The 22,959-nt window shown below is 42.6% G+C and overlaps 1 protein-coding gene across 1 annotated transcript in view; it reads left to right on the plus strand.

The window, feature by feature from the left end:
• Positions 1 to 21,683, plus strand: part of LOC139421072 (integrin alpha-3-like) — a 33,948-nt gene extending 12,265 nt beyond the window's left edge. Inside the window, exons 2-25 of the mRNA XM_071171591.1 lie at positions 11,589 to 11,716; positions 12,014 to 12,105; positions 12,364 to 12,607; positions 12,911 to 13,006; positions 13,340 to 13,571; positions 13,773 to 13,966; positions 15,675 to 15,763; positions 15,977 to 16,113; positions 16,287 to 16,364; positions 16,518 to 16,585; positions 17,457 to 17,593; positions 17,779 to 17,925; positions 18,195 to 18,292; positions 18,507 to 18,675; positions 19,072 to 19,155; positions 19,274 to 19,353; positions 19,495 to 19,572; positions 19,684 to 19,786; positions 19,874 to 20,050; positions 20,300 to 20,419; positions 20,644 to 20,757; positions 20,874 to 20,972; positions 21,191 to 21,316; positions 21,569 to 21,683. Coding sequence (XP_071027692.1) covers positions 11,589 to 11,716; positions 12,014 to 12,105; positions 12,364 to 12,607; positions 12,911 to 13,006; positions 13,340 to 13,571; positions 13,773 to 13,966; positions 15,675 to 15,763; positions 15,977 to 16,113; positions 16,287 to 16,364; positions 16,518 to 16,585; positions 17,457 to 17,593; positions 17,779 to 17,925; positions 18,195 to 18,292; positions 18,507 to 18,675; positions 19,072 to 19,155; positions 19,274 to 19,353; positions 19,495 to 19,572; positions 19,684 to 19,786; positions 19,874 to 20,050; positions 20,300 to 20,419; positions 20,644 to 20,757; positions 20,874 to 20,972; positions 21,191 to 21,316; positions 21,569 to 21,676 — 2,998 coding nt within the window. The 3' untranslated portion in view covers positions 21,677 to 21,683. The remainder of the gene's footprint in view (positions 1 to 11,588; positions 11,717 to 12,013; positions 12,106 to 12,363; positions 12,608 to 12,910; positions 13,007 to 13,339; positions 13,572 to 13,772; positions 13,967 to 15,674; positions 15,764 to 15,976; positions 16,114 to 16,286; positions 16,365 to 16,517; positions 16,586 to 17,456; positions 17,594 to 17,778; positions 17,926 to 18,194; positions 18,293 to 18,506; positions 18,676 to 19,071; positions 19,156 to 19,273; positions 19,354 to 19,494; positions 19,573 to 19,683; positions 19,787 to 19,873; positions 20,051 to 20,299; positions 20,420 to 20,643; positions 20,758 to 20,873; positions 20,973 to 21,190; positions 21,317 to 21,568) is intronic.
• The last annotated feature ends 1,276 nt before the right edge of the window (positions 21,684 to 22,959 follow it).

The following is a 22,959-nucleotide window of genomic DNA, read 5'->3' on the forward strand; positions in this document are numbered from 1 at the left end:
ATTACACCTACCCGTTGTATAACATAGCATATACCGTAAGTGCACCATTTGTCTTAGCGCTTCATGTCTTGAAGTTCAACACTCTTGTACTGGTACTGAACTGTACTTAAGCCTGCTTCATCTGTACTTCAGTCGTGATAAAGCTTTCTAATTCAGTGACCATTGAGACCCTCATCTGAACTGGACAAGAGTTAACATGCAGGTCAATGGAGGGTCTTTGAGAACCTTAAACACATTATGGCAGCTGAGCCTCTCTCTCTCTCTCTCTCTCCTCGCCTTTATTCCACCTAATTGAATGAGCTTTTAATGGAAATCCATACGTAAACCCCCACGCCATATCAATTAACTGCACCGTCTGACCCAGATGAAAAGTACATGTGTTGTGGTCCATCCCTCTAATAATCTGCTGTAAAATTGGCAGAGTGAATTTGGCTGACGGAATACGGTCTGTTTTAATTCAGGACTGGGAAGTAGCTTATACATCCTGTGCGTAGGCTGGTAGACTGCTGTGTTTTTGGTTTAACAATGTCACTGCTCTCCCACAAGTCTATCGCCAATGGACTACTCAATGTCAAATATTCTTGCCTGTATACATTTGTGTTAGGACCAGTTGGACTCAAATGACAGATTTCTCAAGTCAGTGTAACCCACAAATCTCTAATATTTCTTTAAGGACAGGTTTTATACATATAGGATTATAATAATTATCATCACTAGATTCAAAGACATAAAAAAATGAACGCATAGACCAATACTTTTGCCATCTAAAATGATGTCCAGGTTAAAGTTGTGGTGGTTTAAGTCAGGGACATACCATTATGCTTACATGTCACCAGTGCTGTCATGTCAGGAAGTGCAGAGGAGGAAATCCCTTGGGTCCTTGACCCCAGGGGATGTGAATGGAAGTGATTTACTCACAGAATGAAAGGGTTCCCTGTAGCCTGATTACGATTGGGTGATTTGAAATACTTGTCCTTCAACGACTTCCTTTTCAATGGGTGATATTACTAATGCTAGCGTCAGCAGTCCTATTCTCCGTTTCACTTAATTGGTTGGTCTCAATGTGGAGCAATTTGACAACTCTTTTGCTCATGCTTATCTATACATTTGAGACAAAACCAAATCCATACTTGCATGCTGTTGAATCCTACCCATATGTGTCTTGTGTTTTAAGGTACCAGATCATTTTTCTAAAGTATAACATAGTAATTACAGCAGCTAACATTTAAAACGGCTGACAGTGTTGACATCAATTCACGGGCGAATGATCCCAAGTGGTGTGGTACTACACTTGAACCTGCTTTGGTCAGGCTGAGTCGGGTTGAGGTGGGCTGTTTGTAACATCGCTGTGTCAGGTGCTAATGAGAGGCAGATGCATGTTAAAGGGACAGTTCACCTGTTTTTAAAATTCACATTTATTATTTCCAGCACCATACCAGTGTCTACCTTCCAATATGGGGGTAAAAAGTGAAGTGCCCGTTTAATGCTCCGTGGGGGAACTGGAGAGATTCGAAACATCACTCCAACAGGAAGCACCTGTCAAGTTAGGCTTCCGGCCCAAACTGCACCCTGGTCAAAAGTAGTGCACTATATATAGGGAATAGGGTACCATTTGGGACGTATGATAGTAACTCAAGAGGATGGACAGGGCTCCGGCTCTGAGTGTTATAGGAAGCAGATCTTTCGTGGTCGGTTTTGCTGTATCAACCAGAACAGACAGAAAGGGACATAACTCATTGAAATGTCTGACCTTGTTTGACTGTCTGCTGTGGGAGGAAAGATTCTTCACGTTCTCCCTGTTTCAAAGGCTCCTTTTTCATGGCCTCGGTGGTCGCGTTCACTGTATCAACCGCAACAGAGAGAACGGGAGATAGTAAGTCATACAGTTGGCTGATGTTGCTTGACTAGTAGGCAATATGTCTACTGTTGGGGTAAATATCCCAGGTTGCCTTTACAAAAAGGGATTTCTAACCTCAGGGGTCTTTTAAAAATAATGGTTAACTAAAAAGATTCTTGACATTCTCCCTTTACAGAGAGGCTCCCTAGTCCTCCAGTTTGTCGGTTCCTAAATTTAAGGGGAAATTGGATCTGGCGAGTCCTCCCGAGCTTTCTTTCCAACATGACATAACTGAACGTGAGAGACACACCGCCCCTTATTACGAACCCCCAGGTGGGGAGTTCAAAGGTTGTATTTGGCATGCCACGTTTTATTCCAGACTTCCACAGCAGTCAAAACGTTTACACACTCCCTTCCACTTCCACCACTGTCGGTGTCGGGGACATAAAAAGGTTCCGGTGGAGGAGTAATGTGACCCCCGGAAACCTTTTAGGTCAATGAAAGCTTTATACCCACACTCTCAGCCCTCTTGTCCTGCAGACAAATCACCCATTTCCGTCATAGTAACCCATTCTTTCCGGTCTTGGCTGTACTCTGTAACAGACCTGGGTACTATTTGAAATCATTTCAAATACTTTAGCTGTACTTGATTGAGCTTTGCCATGGAAACAATAGAAACATCCCTAAATTGCAAACCCCTTCCATATGGCTCTCCAGGAAGACTTACTTAAAGCACTCTTAAGTAATCAATATATTTCAAATAGTATTTGAACCCAGTTCTGGACTGTAATAGGGTATCCTGTCCTGTCCCACAGCACCATGACGATGACTTCCCCATATGGTGGTTGAAATAATTTTATTTATTTTATTTTTTATTTTTTTTAGCTCATGTTACTTTGGTGGACTGCTAATCAGATACCGGGATGTGGTTTTTGTAGTGGTCTCATTGTGCTCCTACATCACACCTTGTCTGTACTTCTGTGCTCGCTGTTATTGTCTACTCATTATTAGGCCTATTCGTTGTATTTGCGTGTGATGATCGTTTCATTGATTCATCCGTTCAAACGTAGCCTACAGTATGCTACGATTTAAATCACAATTTATTTCTGAGCATCGGACAATTGATCGCGTCCTGTCTTGGCGTGAAGTCTAGTCTTGACAGTCCACTCCAGTGTTTCTCAGTTTCTCTGGACAATAGCCAAGCCCAGGGTCGGGTTAGCTGACACTTTGATGTGATAAATTCCAGACTGTCAACACAAGGGGCAGAGTTAGCGGGGTTACTCCCATGAACACTGCTGTACCTGCTGTTGATTTGACAGCTCTGTGAGAGACCTGAGCTACTTCACACCATGTGATTTAGTCACCATGTGGCTTGTTGATTTTGTGCACTCCAGATACCTAGCTATGACATTTTGATCTACCCGTCATCTGAGGAGAGACTGATTTCATAATTGTTTTAATACTATGAATTACAGGATAACACAATGATAACACAACAAGTATGTTTTATTATTAAGTCCCCTCCAAAGTCTCCTTCCGTGCCTTGAGGTAAAACAGCCAACTAGTGATTCATCATGTTTACAGGTTCATCAGGCACCACCTATAGATCTGACAGACTAAACATGCTTATTTTAAAAGTCGCTTAAAACAACAAGGTAAGGGGTCAGCTCATTAATGGTCTTTATTGTTAGATAGTATTTAAAATGACCTTAGGGCTAAAACATCCTTGGCATCTACATTTTCAGGGATTTCTCTTTGTGTGTGAGTGTGTGCATCACGACAGACAGACAGAGGCATATAGTCAGGTTAATGGTTCTGACCGGGAGTAGTATTTGTTTTCAAGAGAGTCGATTCCGACACCAGGTAATTCCACATAATGAATGAGATACACACGCCTGGCTTGTGTTTCACTCTGGACTCCAGCCGCGTCTGCTGTCCGACTTGATTTGGTCTGTCTATTAGTTAACACACGGGTTCTGAAGACGCCTCGGCTGGTTAGGCCTCTGCTTACCGTGGCTGCTCGATACTTTAACCTAATCACGCGTCTTGTCTCTTTTTCCTCCATTTTTGTTTTTGGTACCCGTGCATGCAAAGTCGCTGAATAAACAGACAAAGGAGGATTGCATAAAAGGTGAATGATTACTGTTTTAATAAACCGACACTTAGAAAGTATACTTCTTTCTTATTTATTTTTATGTGCGTGTGAAAAATGTACTGTTGTTTCTTTGTATGAATCAAGTACGTTTTCAAACGGATTCTCTCTCTGTATTGCCTCAATATCAACACGTCCATCTTGAAAGCATACCCCGTTCATCCAACATCATTTGGATGAGGCTTGATTAGCTTGATGGCAAACGGGCAGAAGACCTCGTCTTGTCCTTGAAGGCTGTGCGACACACTGTGTTGCTGGAAACACTGCTGTGTGCTTCCTGTGTACACGAGGTCTTGCGAAAGCTACAGCATCATCTCTCTGAAGTTCGGACTGATGTCATTTCCACTGCCACTTAACTTTCCACCCCCCCCCCCGTGATGTGATGGGTGTGTGGTATCTCTGTTCTGTTTGCGGAGACCAAACTGGACATGACATGTCTTCGTGTTTTCAGTTGGGGGCGTATGCTACTTCAACGTTTGTGACTGCAGCACTCTGTGTTCCTTTTGGTATATCCCTAATAAAAATTCGATTTGATTACTTTCTAATACGTACATTTACATTCTTTTAGAATCTCTGTGAGGGTCAAGATATAATTCTTTATTCATGTGGGAAGATGTTTTTAGATGTTTTTTCTCCTTCTGTGAAACAGATTGATCTTGATCTCGTGTCTTCAACCGTGTTGCTCTGTGCAGGAAACACTGAATACACTGGAATGCCTAAAGAAGCCAATCCTGTTGATTGTGCTGAATGTCTTTAGATGTGGCCCTACACGTTGACAGAAAGGTGCTATGTTTAGTCTCATGTGGATGCATTCGTGCCAGGGGACAATATGGTGATCAGCCGTCCGTGTTGTCTCTCTCTACGGGCAGTTTCACTTCCTTCTCTCTGTCAGGCCTAGCTGTCGCCCGACGACCGTGCAGCAGGTTCCTGGAGCTTATCGCCATGGCGATCTTATATTGCATTGTGTATTCAGGCCACCCTCATGTTGCCAGTTGTTTAGCTACACTTTCAAAGCCAGGCCTCAATTTTCTCCCTCACAGGAAATATATATAACCCATGCCTTTTTCCCCAAAAGCCATGTTTGAAAAGACCAGGTCACATAAGTTAGCGAATGCTAGTGCTAACAATTTGTTGACAACTATTAGTTATCGGACTACTCTGTGAGAGAGGTGACACAACAGCCATGTTGATGATACAGTACATTACCATCCATCAATCTTGGACATTCACTATTTCACAGCAAACTGACCAAGCGTTAAATCGTCAAGTCCATTCTAAATACTTCATCCACCTGGCTATAGTCCTGGTATTCACCACAGAGTAAAACAAGTTCCAGTATGTCCTAGGAGGTGATCGGCCACATCCTGTCTCAGGTGTCGTGGTCTGTTGTACTGTGTGTGCCAGGGCACTGGGCCAATATGGGAAAGGAAATGATTCAGTCTACCAGCCAGCTACATCAGTATTTTTTGCAATGCTTCCTCTGTTCTCTCTATTACTTATTAAACCACTAGTTCTCTTGATTTCCAAGAAGTGGGTTGCTCAATTTTAGGAGCAGCTTTGGAAAGGTGTGGTGGAATTTTCAGTGGACTACTCACCAAGATGGCCTGCCAAGCCACTGAGAGGTCTAACCCCTGTCTCAGTCCTTTGGATTTAGGGGTTTTGTGAGAGGATTATTCAAAATTGAGATTCCAGTGTAAAATCACTTATTGGGAAGATGGCAGAAGTTCTTCATCACCCTGTGACCTTTACAGGTAGACTTTGCTTCCAGTCACACAACATTGAGAGTTCATTGAAGTGAGTCTTGCGCTACAAAGTGAAGTGCATTCAGACCCAGCAGAGACTTATGCCTTAAGAAACACCACCCCTAAAAAAAAGCTAACTTCTTATTACCGGGCATGCCTTTTCACGATATCTCATGTTCATGTAGATATCTTAGTCATTTATTTACTCTACTTTGCCAACTCTTCCCCACTGAGCATTGTCATTGGTGACCTTTGTACAGTATGGGATGGTTAGGACTAGGAGTTGTGTGTGTGTGTGTGCACAGTGGGTCTACAGTACGTGTGTTTACACACAGCCTGACTATGAACTGTGCCATATCTTCCCCTTTATCCCTGACTTCCCACCTCATCGCTGAAAGATTTGGCTTGCGATTCAGAGATAAAGTGAATAAGTGATTGTGACGTGTCTTAGCACGAGTTCCCATGCAGCCGATGCAACTCAATCGGAGACCTTTCTGCTTCTCTCGTTTCAGTCGCCCACAGCGTTGCCTGCGGTAGCACAAGTGAATCGCTGTTTCTATTGCACGAATGAGTGTGTTTGCTTAAGGGGTTTGGTAATGTGTATTTTGTTAACTGCTCATGACAATGGCATCGTTAAAACGGTTAGGCTGTGCGAATGAAAGGAATTGAGCACCTTTTGGCTTTCAGTCTTTTTAAACAACTTTCAAACAACTCGTGTTGTTGTTTTTACCCAACCCACAAAGGCTCAATCATTCCCATGATAACAGCCACTGACTTGAGTAGGTTTAAATCCGGTGTACTCAAATAGTAGAATGTTGATAAGAGTTCTACTTAAACAATTGTAAATTAAACTATCAGAATTGAACCAGAGAATTCAGATTACCCCCTATACTGTGTATCACAGGGCATTTGCTAAGAGAAAAAATGAAAAACATCAAACAAATACTTGGAAGTGAAGACAAACATCCCAAACACGGATGATATCCTAACAATCCAAGCAAGCAAAGCAGCCTGTCCAAGCGTGTAATATCATATAGCAGGGAAGAAGGCAGGCTGCCTGCCTATGTAATTGCGTACAAGGTATGTTCAGTGGGCAATTGGGCAAAAATAACCCTTACGGGAAGAAACACATGATTTCACATGTGAAACCATTTGGTTTTGGAACACTTCACATGTGATGATATGTCACATAACCTTTCACATGTGGATTTAAACTGATACCCTGCAAACAAGAAGGTGCTGGGATGCCCCGAAGTAGCCACAGTGTTTTCCACTTACATATGGCTACATTATGTATGTTTATTTATATAGTAATTTAACTCAACATGTCCTCACCTGGGATTTGAACTCTCAACTTCTTGCTTCACAGCATTCTGATCTTCCTGCTATGCAATTATTTCTGTGTCAGTGACTGATTGCTCCTGTATTCATACACTTTGGACTTTGTATAATACACCCAAGAAAAGCTATTATATTTATCATAGTGATTCAGGAGTAATACGCCCCTAGACAACTATACAGAAAACCCTTGAAATGCTAAGATAAGTGAATGAAATCAATGATGAGAGAATAGTAAGATTAACTGATAACTAAAATAGCAGTGCCTGTGACACTCTTTCTCCAAGTGCAAAGATATGTTATAAGTAATGAATGTGTACTAGCAGCAGAAAGATCACTGTAATCCAGAGGTTGTGAGTTCAAATCCCACATGAGGTCATATTGAAAGGTCGGTACTAGGTGATCATGCAAAATGTAATCATATTGTCACTGATTAAAGATTTGTACATCTTTTTTTATAACACATTTAACTCAACAGTGTATCACCTACCTTAAAACACCGATACCATTTCATAACTTCCCTTACACAAAAAAAGGGAAATTTCACATGCGAAATAACTGTTTTCACATACTGAGCTGAAATGTTCAACAACAGACACGTGAGTTCAGCTGTTCGCATGTGAAACTATATGTTCACATGTATTCAATATACATTGAGAGAAAAGCACATTCCTAATATTGAGTTTCACCTCCTTTTGCCCTTAGAACTGCCTCAATTTGTTGGGGCATGGACTCTACAAGGTGTCGAAAGCGTTCCACAGGGGTGCTGGCCCAAGTTAACTCCAATGCTTCCTACAGTGGTGTCAAGTTGGCTGGATGTCCTTTGGGTGGTGGACCATTCTTGATACACATGGGAAACTGTTGAGCGTGAAAAACCCAGCAGTGTTGCAGTTCTTGACACAATCCTGGCACCTACTACCATACCCTGTTCAAAGGCACTTAAATCTTTTGTCTTGCCAATTCACCCTCTGAAGGACACACATACACAATCCATGTCTCAACTGTCCCCTTGGCTTAAAAATCCTTCTTTAACCTGTCTCCTCCCCTTCACCTACACTGATACACGTGGATTTAACAAGTGCCATCAATAAGGGATCATTGCTTTCAGCTGGATTCACCTGTTTAATGCACTCAGTGTAGAGTTCACATGTTAAATGTTAACACCACCTTTTCATCTGTGAGGAGAATAACAGGTTTTCACCGTACATGTGAATTGTAGATTCACATGTGGAATTAGCATTCACACATGAAAAACTTTCACAGGTGAAAATCAAACTTGCACTTTCATTTCGTGAAAAATGTTCACGAGAAAATCTAACTCTCACATGTGGAATTGCATTTTGATGTGAAAAACGTTCAAATGTTGTCACATGTAGTTTCATGGTATCACATGTTGAAATGTTGCATCCCCGTGTTGTCGCATTTGTTTAAAATGAGATCCCGTTTTCACATGTTGCTTTTACATGTTGCCACGTGATCACATTAACTTCACATAAGATGACATGAGAAATTCATGTTTATTTTTTCCATAGAGAAGACACATCAGGGCTTGATTAGCTCTAATATCATGTGCTCTTTTCAGGCCTGGGTTCAAATAGTATTTGAAATCCTTTCAAATACTTTATCTGTGCTCGATTGTGCTGGCCTGGCTCAATAAACCAATAGATTATTTTTTTTAAACAACACAAACCCAGCCCATCAGGCACTCAATGCAGGCTCAAGCAAACGCTCAAAGTATTTGAAGGACACTTTCTTCTGTTATGTCTTACAGTACAGTGAGAATGCAGAGCACGCCGGCATGGGCACCATTAGCCTGTGTGCTGGTAGTGTTGCATTCCTTCCTAGTAACCCATGCTACCTGTATGACATACCCCAGCTGCCAGTACTGGAGCTCCTTTTGCTAAAGGAGTGGGAGAGCACTCCCAGGCCAGATGTCAGATGAGTGGAACAATTACCTTGTGTTTGTTACACAAGTAGGCACGTAAGCGCACACGTACGCACACAAAACACACACAAACACACACACACACTGATCAGTAGTGATCCTCCTCTACTCTCTGGTATGTGTATATCTGCTCCTTCTCTCCAGTGGGCCAGTGGCATTTGTGATAACATTATCGGTGTAACTAGACAGCCTGATTGGTGGAAGTCAGTAAATGTCCTCCCTATTATCTCTGTCATCGCCTTGGTGACGACTGGCATTTATTCCACTTGACTGATGAGCTCTGAACATTTATGTCTGCCAGGGTCTAGATACTGCAGTCAAAGCTGAAATATCTGTCTCTGTAGCTACAAATGTACCGATCTTCTTAACCCAGAGGAGCTCTCACTTGACACTTTTCCCTTTTCTGGATTCCTTATAGAATCATTGTGTGCCACAGTTGTGTCTTTACTATAATGCATTCTTGTTATGAATGAATATTGCGTGGAATTGCTTGATGTTTCTTTCTCCAATGTCCCATCCACATCCCAAGCGACTTATGAATGAGACGTGTTGTAGAGAAAGAGAGGGAGAGAGAAAGAGAGAAAAGAATGATGAATTAAAGGAGAGGAGACTGATTGACTTGGGTTGTTTGGATGCTGTCTTGTCCTTGTATGCCACAGCTCACTCACCCTTTACGTGACATGCTCATTTCCTCGGGCAAACCTGATTTAGTCACATGACACAACCCAACCCGCGTCCTGGGTGAGGGGAGGGGGGGCGACAAAATTAAATTAGACCCCCCAAACTGGATGAAACCGCTCGGAGGGACGGATGGGAGGAGAAAGGTGCCCTTCAGTTCAGAACTCCTCACTGGTCCTCCCTGTCTTCCGTCTGTCATTGTCTGGCTGTCGCCTCTCATTGCTCTCTCCCTCCTCGCCCCTCCTCCCCAGTCTCTCCTCTGTTTACTCGTTCTACCTCTCTCCAGTCTGACTTCTCTGTGTCTGACCTCTCCCCGACTCCTCCTCATCAGTACTCACCTCATTGCAGCGTGTACAGCATATCAACGAAAAAGAGAGCAAGATAGGGGAAAATATACACATCCTGGCTTGGCTGCCTGCCTCTCTATTTCACTGGGGCAGTCATCTGTGTTACATCTATTATCTTTTATTGAAGCAAGGGAGGACAGCTTAAATTCTTTGGTTATTACACCTTTTAATCCAAATACATACATTTGACTCTCTGTCTAAAGGAAACAAGACATGTTGAATTACTACTCTCTGTATGGTGAAATAACTCTGAACAGATTTCCAATTAGGTGGCAGTTATCAATGGATCAGTGGATACGCATTGTTAACGTGGTATCATCCATGGTGTAGTGGATATACTCTAATTTTGCTAACATTTTCCCAAACGACCCGCCCGGCGAAGTAAAGTCGCCCTCTGAGAAACAGTGACATATACTCCGAATGACCTAAAATGATGAATCCCATATTGGTCTTTCACAGTCAGGACAAGCCAAGATGTACTGTGCAAGTAGTCTAATATTAGGCCTACTATTGAAATAGATAAACGAGGATATCAACTGAGTCAGAAATTCACAGGTTTCTGATTTTTTTCCCCATTTCTTTCAGGTTTTTAGCTCTCAAAGTCAATAAAAAAAAAAACGTAATAAAAAAAAAAACATAATAATAATTGGAAGTTCTAAGTCAACACCAATGCTTATAACCACATCAGGAGACCACTTTTGAGTTGTAGTTTCCCTTTAATTCAAGTGTGCAGGCACTTAGCACTGTTATTTGGTTAGCAGTGTTTCTGTAGCGGACACGAGGTGGAGTTTGCTAAACAAATGGCCACGGGATTGATGCAAATGATCATGATTTCATTCTGCCAGGTAGGCAGAGGCTACTTTAGCATTTCATTGAGAAGGTTTTTTGGGAAAGCCTTTCCATCTACCAGAAGACAGTTAGGCCTATCGTTAGCATCTCAATATGTTTCCTGTTCCTTCTTCGTTTGAAACCTGGATGTTTTACTTCATATTATGAGGCATGTCTTACCTTGCTTCAAAGTAGCCAAGCCAAAATATGACCATAGAAATGTCGAGGGGAATATTTTAGAAACCTCGTAGGGCGCTCTCCTGTTCTATAGGCCTATTTTTTGAATCAACTTTCCATCATTGTTTAGCAGCCAAAGGCATTATCCTAGTCATAGTAGCAACCCATAATAGTTGTTGCATCTTTAGATCTCTAATGGTGTGCACATTGCTTTGCTTAAAATTTGGAGAAATAATAGTTAATCAACATTTTAACCAAAATATTTGGATCTGTTAAATCAGCCTTATTCATTGATACTGCGTATACCTCGAGTAAACTACTTGTGGGGATTAAGAAGGGAGGTTACACAATGCCCACTGAAAAAACTGTGTATACGGCGTATGCTTGCGTATACCTGCCACTACACCACTGGGTATCATCTGATCTCTTGCAGACATGCATGTGGTGCCCTGTTGTCAGTGAGTTTAACATACTGTACTATAGATGGCTAAACTTGGGGTTGAAATGTAAACGCAGATTTGTTTTGTCTTGTTTGGATCCACAGACTCCTTGTTGGAGCACCCAAGGAGAAGGCAGAGTCTGGCGTGAAGGCCAATGAAACAGGAGATGTGTATACCTGCCCTGTAAACGTTGCCCAATCAGATTGCACCAGGATGAACCTGATTGGCTCAGGTAGGCATTGTGTTTTTGCTGTTGTTGCTCAGAGTTGCTAATTCTGCTTTAAAAAATGTAAGGAAATATTATAGTACATTTGGACTAAGAATAGATACTGATTGTTCCACAAAGGTACTATCCATTTAGAACGCCACAGAGGAAATGTTAATATCAAATCAACTGAAATAAGGGATTTGAAGAGGAACATAAGGAAGTAATTTGTTCTGATTCCTAAAACAAATGCCTTATTGTTGTATTGTTATGAAACCCAAAGCACAGTGATGGTGAGTGGTGTGATATACTGTGACCTTTCAGACCCTGACCTCATTGAGGGTGAGGACAGGGTGGAGGATATGTGGCTGGGTGTAACCGTGGCCAGCCAAAGACAGCCAGGGGGGCGAATTCTGGTGAGTAACTTCTTGTCTGCTTATTAAAGCTTCATTGGTTCAAGAGGCCATCAGTCAATCCTCTGGTGACCCTCCAGACCAGCAACTCTCCTTTCTGAGTTTACTGAACAGATTAGTGTAAATTACAGCAAAAATGCATTCAATATTGATATGAATGATTATCTCTGGCAACTTACTACTTGATTAAATGGCCAAGTATTGAATGACCAAGACAAAGAGGATCACATCTGATTCTCTCTCTCCTTCTCTCTCTCTCAGACCTGTGGCCATCGCTTTGTGAAGTTACATGGCGTATTGAAGCTGCGTCAGATGATTGGGAAGTGTTATATCCGTGGTAACGACCTGAACTATAATGAAACAGACATGCACTGGCAGAACCCTGATCAGGTGTGCAGCCACACTAAAGACATCACAGGTGAAGTCATGTGCAACATGGGCATCTCTGCTGCCATCACTGACACAGAGGTCATCGTGGGCGCCCCTGGCAGCTTTGAGTGGCAAGGTAGGCATAGATTTGTTTGAGACGGCAAAAAATACATCCCACAGGGACAATATGGTCAGTAAGGTTAAGTACAGTCATGACCAAAATGATTGTCACTCTTGATAAAGACGAGCAAAAAAAAAACGGTATAAAAATACTTTATCAAGGGTGACAATAATTATGGTCATGACTGTATGTTAGCCTGGTCTGTGTGTGCGGTATGTCAACACCATATGGTCATTGTCATGCTAATCGTGTCAGTTTTTGTGGTTGTTTCATATTTTGTTCTAAAATGTCCAGTGTGTTGTTCTGCTTCTATTTCAGGCAATGTTCATGTCTCCTGGATGAATCCAAATGTCATCTACGACACCAAGAGAAGCAGCTTCCCCAACTTTGGTAATCGACGGCACATTTACATAGGTAAACAATTTTTTTATCTTGCTTTACCCAGGAAACGTCTATATACAGATTTGAATTGAACGGGTTTTTAAAGTTAACAGTGAACATGATGTGTGCGTTTTCTGTTGTCAGTTAACCTATGTTGTTAGTACGTCAGTATGTAGTAGTTAGAACAGAGTGGCTGCATGGTCAGATGCCTCTTCCTGATAGCTAAACAGCCGTACCTTCTGCGCATGTGCAAGATACTCTACTTCACGAACAATTTCTTAAGATTAAGATCAGATCACGTAAGTGAGACTTAGTATTTTTTTTAAAGTTAGTAATAGTATGTTGTTTGTTGTTGTTCTTTTCCAGGCTACTCGGTGGCAGAGGGCCGAGGCCTCCTCAGCCAGAGCCAGGACACAGTGGTGACAGGGGCTCCTAAGGATAACAAGGATGACGCCAAAGGCTCGGTTATTCTGACTGTGAAGAAGTCGTCGACGTCAGGGGACGGGGACCAGCTGAAACCCTACCTCACCCTGAGAGGCGAGCAGATGGGCTCATACTTTGGGAACTCCCTAGCCGTGGCAGACCTCAACAATGATGGGTACAGTATGGATTATAACTTTGTCTTACTTACTCCTCTTATTCCCCATGGGACATAAGTAACTTGTTTTAAATCATTTATCTAGCTTATTTTGGAATTCATTTAACTGCAATATTTTTTTTTCCTGAATTGATTTAATTGAAATACTATTGGCTGAACCCTGTCAATGAAACAACACTCTTTGTTTGCATATTTTCGTAGTTGGATGGATCTGATCGTTGGAGCCCCGTTCTATTTTGATCGGAAGAAGGAGCTTGGTGGAGCGGTGTACGTCTATATGAACGAGAACGGCTCCTTCCGGCAGAACTCCAGCATCATACTCCGAGGCCCTAGAGACTCTGCGTTTGGAATGGCTGTGGCTGCCATTGGAGATGTCAACCAAGATGGCTTTCAAGGTGAAACATTTTAATAAACCAACATTTTCTCACACTTATAAATAACCTAGGATAGAAAGTAATTAAAGGCCCAGTACAGTCAAAAATGGGATTTATATATACTTCCACTCTGAGGTTGGAATAAAATAGTGAAATTTATGATAATGCACTTTTAGTGTAAGAGCTGTCTGGAAAAACTGACTGAAATGTCAGCCTGTTTTGGTGGAATGGAGTTTTGAACTGCCTCACGACATCAACCGTCTATAAATGTCCTAATAGACCATTATACCACAGCGTTAGTTAGAAGGGCATTCTAGAATGGACATTAAAACCAGATAGCGGGACAGTTGGAAAAGATATCTGGAAAGTTTAAATTATATCGGACACCTTGCAATAATGATGCAATATACGCCTACACATGCAGACCTTACTTGCTACAAAGTTACAGAAAGCTAAACCAACAACCACACAAACTGAAATAGGATATATTTTAAATGCATGCCCAACGAGGAAGAACTTAGTTAGCTAGCTAGCATTGTTTTGATTTTTCAGAGGCATATTGATGAACATGAATTTCTCCAGTCCCTATGTTGCAGTCACAAAGCAAGTGGCGCTATGCTGTCAAATCCTTCCACGTTTCTAGTTTGACAAACTGTTTTCAGCAATGGTATTTTTTTAATTCAGTTGTCATATTGGCAGATTTGCTAGCAACTAACTATTTAGCTAGCTTCTAGCCTAGTGTTTGATAAGCAATGCGATCTCCTCGTAATGAACTGGCAAAATCGGGCATCATCAGCTCAACGTAATGGATGTATCCAAATTGATGTCAATAGAAAAACAGCTTGAACAAAAGCAAATGCAGCTATTTTACTGTTATTCTGGCTAAGGAGGTTGTGACTGTGTTAGCCATCGCTAGTTGGCTATAGTAACTAGCAAGCAAGGTACAATGACGTTGCCAGCGAGCATGGCTACAACGGAACTAACCAAAATACGAGAAATTATGAATCCTCTTATAAAAATGGAAATATCAACGGGAAATTATTTATTTCTACCAGTAAATGTGTGCTTTAGTATTGTTTTCTTTGGCAGCTGTGGTGTAAGCAGGATAAACACCTCCGTTCTGTACATTAACTTGGAAAAATGAACTTCGCTGCGTCATGCACTTTTCCAAGGTAAAGCACAGAGCTTCGGCGTTTATCCCCTTACATAAGAAAGAGAGTTCCAAACCTCACTGCCAATAACAGCTAGTTTTCAGTTTCCCCCTCCCCACTCAGGCCACACCTAGACAGTCCCTAGCAAAATGAAAAACAATCACAGTAAGGTACTTAACTGTTACCCAGAAAATAATTTGATATTGAGATAAAAACGGCTGCATTGGACCTTTAATCTCTCAGAAAATAGAGTACAGTATTTAAGAATAAGCTACATGTATCATTTTACAGCATTGCTGTCCTGAACACTATACAGTAGATCACCATAATGTCTATACACTGGTATTATAAATCTATCATGTGCCTTTCTGACATGAATCAAAGCTGTTTGAATGGGATTTTGACAACATTTCACTCTCACCAAGTATTGGCTCAGTGCTGAGTGCTGACATTAACTTAAATGGATACAACATTCCTGACCCTCAGTGATGGAACAAGGCTTTTGAAGACCTTTGTTGGAGACACAAGAGCCTATAATTTCTATGTCTTTCTCTCTCTCCCCCTCCCTCTCTTCACAGATTTTGCAGTGGGCGCTCCGTTCCATGGAACAGGCAGGGTGTTCATCTGGACAGGCAGTGCTGAGGGCATCTCTCAGGAGCCCAGTCAGGTATGGAAACACACCCTTAGAAACAGGATCTAGGATCCTCCCTGACTCCTAACCTTAGCCGTAAGGGTATTACATGTAAAACTGACCTCAGATCAGCATCTACGGGTAAATTCATCCTATGGGGCTCGTGGTGAGGAGAGCTGCAGAGCTGAACAGATGAGGAGCGATTTCTGTTGCAACATCTGTTTGTTGTATTGACCTCCCTCTCCTCAGGTGATTGAGGGGGAGGATATAGCTGGAGGTGGGTTCAAGACGTTTGGCTACTCCATCAACGGGGGGCTAGATGTGGATGAGAACCGCTACCCCGACATGGTGGTCGGCTCACTGGACGACCGCGTAGCCTTACTGAGGTAGCTAATCACAACAAGGATCTGTTGTTGCATTTAGATGTATATTGTGTTTTCGTCCATCTCAGTTCTCATCCTTCGAACCAGACATATTGTTTAATGCACAGCAAATCTATTGTATCAATCATAAATCCCTAATGTATGGTATATGTTCATGTTGTTATCTATTTGATCAGGGCCCGCCCAGTCATTCACCTCATTAAAACTCTTGAAGTGACGCCAGGGATTGTGGACCCTAAAGACTGTGACAACTGGTAAGATTTTGTTTGGTATAATTGTATTTGGACATAATGATCTCTTTTCAATGCTTGAGGATACTCAATGTTTCAGCAATAGTGATTAAACCCATGTTATGACCCTGAATAGGGAATCCCTGACCATTTGAGTATGTTTTTCTGTGTTTGCAGTGTGGAGGTGGAGGTCTGTTTCAACTACACACTGAGCACTGGGGACAAGGACTTCAGGAAGAACGTCAGTGAGTGTGGTTCCTTTACAACATTGTTATTAGATGACCACTGCGCTAACACTAACATTGCTATTTTAGTGTTGATCAGTCATTCAAGTGACCTCATGACAAGATTGCCAACATGTATTAATGTCATTTCCGGAGCTAATGGAATTCAATTTAGCCCATTTAATTAAATTTGGTTCAATTGATTTCAATTCAATACAGTTTATTTATCCCCAAGGTACAATTGCAAGCCGAGGATGCATCGCGTTAACATGAGCCCTAAAGGGCCATTGTGACTGTTGGTTTCATTTGTGCCTAGCTATTAACTAATTGGTGAAAGTGATTGATTGGCAAGACAGTCCAGCCAATTAGTGCAGGTTGTTCATCAAAAGGGGGAGGGTGTAAATTAGCAAGACATTGTTGGAGTTCGCCTGGCATTTTCCCATACCCCATGTGGGCGGAGTTGGCTCCTTTTAGACCATTCTCTACCCACCCGGGACACCGGGCCATGCAAAACAAACTCCACCATTGTTACCCTTGAACCTATGAGCTTGTCAAGAAACACACACATAACATCTCTAAAAATAAGTTTTTTATGACATCACTGGCTTTGTCCCCTTTCTTTTGTAACCAAAATCATAAATCAAATGACAGATACCTAATATAATTATCTAAATAAATCTTATGTCTGGCATACAGTATGTACGCAAACACAACTGTTGGTTTCATGTGATTTCAAATGTACACAAAGCCTACTTGCTCTTATTGTTTTATTTCATTGAAGCCACTTTTTTATTCAAACAATGGGGATAAAAGCTGCTAAATGAATGAATAAATAATTGTTATGAAAATCCCTGTAGTATGTATTCTAGCATTTTGTCTCGTGTCCTCTCAGCTGTGAAGTACACTGTGGAAGCCGACCTAACACGCCACAACCACCGGGTCCGTTTCCAAGACAATGGCCTGGACAGCTACACTGGTTTCTTGTCAATGCCATCTGCCAAATGCAAAACGCTGAGGCTCGGAATAGTGGTAAGGAACTGTCACCGACATAACCTATTGTGACCATGGACTGGCTTTGGTTTTGAATTCCTCTCCTCCTCCAGGGTCAGAGCCCTGTATCATTACTGATGATCTGCTTGTTGAGATTTGTTGGATAAATGCTTGAAAATAGCAAAGGGAGTTACCCTAACCATGTCTCGCTGTCTGTCCTGTAGAGTCCCATCCGAGACAAGGTGGAGCCCGTAGTCTTCTCCCTGAACGTATCCCTCCATGAGGGGCATCCCAAAGCCCGGCAGTCCCTGCAGAACCTGGATGCCTTCCCTGTGCTCAGTGAGGGAAAGGCCAGCCATGTCAAAAAGGAGGTTAGACCTAATGTTTACTCAGTTAATGTTTGATACCAAGGTGTGACTACTCATAATACTGTTTTGAATGCTCCCCTTTACACAGAATCTCCACTATACTATTTGTGTGTGTGCCTCTTCAGTTACTGCCCACGCTTTGTACTCTGGGGTTTGTTGATAGTGTGTTGATGAAAATAATATTAGTTCCATAGAGAATAAGTATACTTGCTTTCAACTTCTCTCTCTCCCTCCCCTCTTTCTCTATCCCACTCCCTCCCTCACTCCCACAGATTCACTTCCAGAAAGACTGTGGCCCGGACAATACGTGCCAGAGTAACCTGCAGATGAAGGCAGAGTTTGCCAATGAAGAGCAGACACCTTTTCCCAGGTACAGTCATCAGAGGTCAGGGATCAAAGGTCATGACTAGAGTTATAGGAGGGATAGTTCAAAGTGTCATTAGCTATATGATTGGTGGCTTGAGAGGAACTTTGAAGAGGTTGACTTTGAATAATGTAAGTTGTTTTTAGAGTGACCAAGACATCAAATTAAAGAGAAAATGTCATCTTTGTTAACTCTGTTTGTTGTGAATGTCCCTGTACAGCCATGATGGTCACCAGATCCTCCAGTACAGCGCCAGTGTCAAGAAGGTCATGTTGGTCGTGGACGTGAACAACTTCCAGTCGCCAGGGAAACCGGCGGAGGACGCTCACAATGCCATGCTCAACGTCACCATTCCCCCGTCGCTGATCTACTCAGCCTTTCGCTCAAAGGTAAGCCTGCTATGCTGTGCTACTCTGGTGTCTCTCTATGGCGTAATAGGGTGAAATTGCCCCTAGGTGCTGATCTTGAGTAATTTTAGCATATTCTCTACTATTGGTTAACGTTAGGATTGAGGGTAGGGAAGCTGATCCTAGACCTGAGCCTAGGGGAAACTTCACCTCGGAGCCTCTATTATGGTGCGTAACAGAGTTAATTAGCTAGAAGGCTAACAGTTCTATCACTCCCATTGTTTTGCACGCAACGATGCTAATGCTAAGCTATGGGTAAGTAAACAACCACATATTTTTGCTTCTCTGATTGGTGATTTATAGATATGATTACTTGTTAGTTGTCCCAAAAATGACTAGTTCCTCTCTCCTCATGAAATGGTTGCCTATGTTCCACAGAGCAACAGCCCAGCCATCAAGTGTTCAGCAGAGGATATGGTTGTACTGTGTGAGCTGGGGAACCCATTCACCAGCAACCAGGTGGTAGGTTCTAGTTTAAACTAGTACTCTCCACTACTTCGTCTGGGCCACAAGTGAGATAGGAACATGGTACCATATATAGGGTTTTAAATGTGGATTTCTACCACGTTCTGTTTTCCAGGATCAGATCCAGATCATCTTTCAGACGTCTGAGATCAGTCTGGACACCAGAGAAATTCGCTCTACGCTACAGCTTTCCACGTAAATGTCCCTCTCTTCTATGTACACTTCCTACTGTCATTACCTACGTACATCATCCCTCATCACAGCATGGCTTCTGGACTGACCCAGCTACAATCATCTGTAACATTTAATTGCTTCTCAACCTTTGTCCTCTCTCAGATTGAGTAAACAGAGCAATCTACAACCGCTGCCTCTTGTCATGGTGGTGGAGTATACACTGGATGCGTCTTTTGCACTGTAAGTTATTGGTTTTGAGTCATTTTAAGGGCATGTTTTGATTATAGGCATTAGGTAGCACCATACTGTATAGCACAGGGATCTGATTCAGTGTTACTGCCTCTATTCTAGTGCCCAGTACACAGGTCACACTCACTTCAGTGGGGAGATCATGGGAGAATCGGGCATGAAGACTGCCAGCGACGTCGGAAGTCCTGTGGAGTTCACATTCAAGGTTTTTTTATTATTTTTTTACCTAGAAAACAATCCTTGCTAGCATCTCTGAAGATCCTAAATTCACCTATGATGCCTCTCCTCATAGGTGAATGTTTTTGGGAAGCCACTGGTTAACCTTGGAAACCTGGAGGTGGAGTTTGATTGGCCCTGGGAGGTAGCCAATGGCAAGTGGCTGCTGTACCTGACGGAGATCCAGACCATAGGGACGTCAGACTCTCACTGTGTGCCTCCTGGAGCCATCGTCAACCCACTCAAACTCATGGTAAACCTGTTGGGAGTATTACTAGGGCTATTTCAGTGGTGTTTTGTTTATTCAGAATCCCAGTAGCTGGTATATTAACGTTAATGTGTCCCAATTTTATGGTTTCAGATGGAAATCTCAACTTCAGGTGCACAGTTGATCATGTTGTTGTCAATATGACACCTAAAAAACAGCTACTTTTAAGTTCCAAAATTATAATACTGAGTTATGAGGTCTGTGCCTTTTTGTCTGTTTTCTTTTTCCTCATAGTTACCAGAGAGCAAAGCCAGGAGGAGAAGGAAGCGAGAGGAGGGCTCCACAGAGGTGCACCCCAGAGAACTCCAGGCCTCCCTCAATCTGAAGGGAATTCGCAAAAAGTCCTTTAAACTGGTGAGGCCCGTCCCCACCATCTTATACATAAGCCTATGACCTGAAGCATTGAATTGTCTCCCTGAGCCAATACCTAGGCGTTTGGCTTAGTGGGCTAATGCTCTCCCCTGGTGAGCAGGAGACCTGGGTTTGAACCCCGCCGGTCACATTATGCACTCAACTGAAATGTGTATGCCCAAATAGTGTACTGGTGCTAACTCCCTTTCAACTGCTGTTGTCTGTAGGACTGTGTCACGGGCACTGCTCACTGTGTGAAATTCATCTGCCCTCTCCGCAACATGAACAACACTGCGACAATCATTGTCAGGGCCAGAGTGTGGAACAGCACCATGCTGGAGGTAAAGTCACCAAAGCACAGTGGTCTAGTCTTAATGTGAACTTTCTCCTCAGCTTCATTAGAGTGACTGGAATGGGTGTACCAATAAAGTCCTGAAAATGTGTTGTGTTTCCATAGGACTACAGGGAAGCGTGGCGGGTGACAGTGAATGGCAAGGCCACACTGAAACTGGTCACAGACAAACCCACCATCAGGATGAACACTGAGAGCACAGAGGTAATGACGCCATACTAGTCATACTGTAACAAAAGCTAGGCTACATCCATACTAATTTAAAGGCCATGATGATTACTGTATGATGATGATGATGTTGATGATGATAGTTGATACATGATAGAGGAGGAATATACAGAATAATAATTGAGGATACACTTTTACATATAGCCTAAATGCAGACATAGTTAATGTCCTCTGTTTGATATCCCCCTGTGTAGTTCACCCTGAATATAGACCCAGAGCTGGGGGAGGAGGCTACGTACCAGGTCCCCCTGTGGATCATCATCGTGTCTGCTGTCGCTGGCATCCTCCTTCTGGCCTTCATCATCCTCCTTATGTGGAAGGTAACGATCCAGGATATTAGTTATTACAATGGTCTGCCAGTTAGGTCCAATTGAACAAATATCCTGCACTGACATTAGCAGCAAGAGGAGAATGGAGATTCAATTTCGCCTCCAACAACAAATCCAAACAAAACTGTTTGATGGTACGCGTACCACGAGACTTCTACTGTCCACTGGTTCAAAAGGTCCACCTTTTTGGATCCACGATGGATCCTGTTTGACTTGTTATTCTGACCGCCTTCCCCTCCTCAGTGTGGCTTCTTCAGGAGGGCCAGCACCAGGGAGATGTATGAGGCCAAGGCCCAGAAAGCTGAGATGAAGACCCAGCCGTCAGAGGTGGAGAGGCTGACTGAGGAGTAGTGAGGCCTCTGGAACAATGCACTGGGTTTCCTCGGTAAAATAATAGTCCTTCCGTCTGTCACTCCTTTCAGCTTCCAACGGCTTTTTGCAGCTTGCAGTGGCTTTCCTTAACTTCAGTCTTCCTCCTTTGCTGTCAAATTATAAAAGATTTAATGGTTTCTCTTAATCGAGAGGTTCTATCCACAGGGGTAAACAGCATTTCAGGGGCTGTGACTTGTCTGATTGACTTGTATATGTTTATTTAACTCTTTTTCTAACCCTTGCCTCATTGCCTCCTACCTAACCAGCTTTGCCGAGCTTGAGTCTATTGGTTGTGTGGTGATTTGATCATATATTTCACATATCTCATGATACCCGTGTTGACATTAGAAAGCTGTCAAGTATGTAAACAACAGCGGGACTGAGATTGCATCACAAAATGTATACCGGTGGCACCAATAGTAGAAATACTTTTCAAAATAACATGATAATACCCAAACGTCTACGCTATTCAAATGTTCACTTTGTGTCGTCTACCATTGTCCCACAGTGTGGCTTTTTCAAGCGGCCCAACCACTTCAAAATGATGCCAATACACCAGGGAGTGAAGATTGGCAAAGAGGAGCGCTACCAGGTAAATGAGGGATTCCTCATCGAGGAGCCAAATCCCAATAAAAGAAAGAAGCACTGGATCACAAACTGGACTGAAATGCAACATTACTACTGACTGATACCTTCAACACTACCACTACTCTTATTGAGAAGCTCCATCTCAATATGCATTGGCTGGGCGCAAGTCTGGATTTGTGGACATTATTGGGAACAGGACTGATGGTGTTATGACTACCACATTCCGTATAGAGTACAAGATTGAATGCTCTGGACCGAAATGTTATTTTCAAGAATTGTACTTTTAATGTTAGTTGTTCTTGTTCAAGATTATACACTGAGGGTACCAAACATTAAGAACACGTTCCTAATATTAAGTTGCACCCCCCCCCCCTTCTGCCCTCAGAACAGCCTCAATTTGTTGGGGCATGGACTCTACAACGTGTCGAAAGTGTTCCACAGGGATGCTGGCCCATGTTGACTCCAATGCTTCCCACAGTTGTGTGATGTTAACTGGATGTCCTTCGGGTGGTGGGCCATTCTTTGTACACACGAGAAACTGTTGAGCGTGTAAAACCCAGCGGCGTTGCAGTTCTTGACACAAACCGCCTGGCACCTACTATCATACCCTGTTCAAAGGCACTGAAATATTTTGTCTTGCCCATTCACACTCTGAATGGCACACATACACAATC

Source organism: Oncorhynchus clarkii, chromosome 12 (assembly GCF_045791955.1).
Source record: "Oncorhynchus clarkii lewisi isolate Uvic-CL-2024 chromosome 12, UVic_Ocla_1.0, whole genome shotgun sequence".
Classification (NCBI taxonomy): Eukaryota; Metazoa; Chordata; class Actinopteri; order Salmoniformes; family Salmonidae; genus Oncorhynchus; species Oncorhynchus clarkii.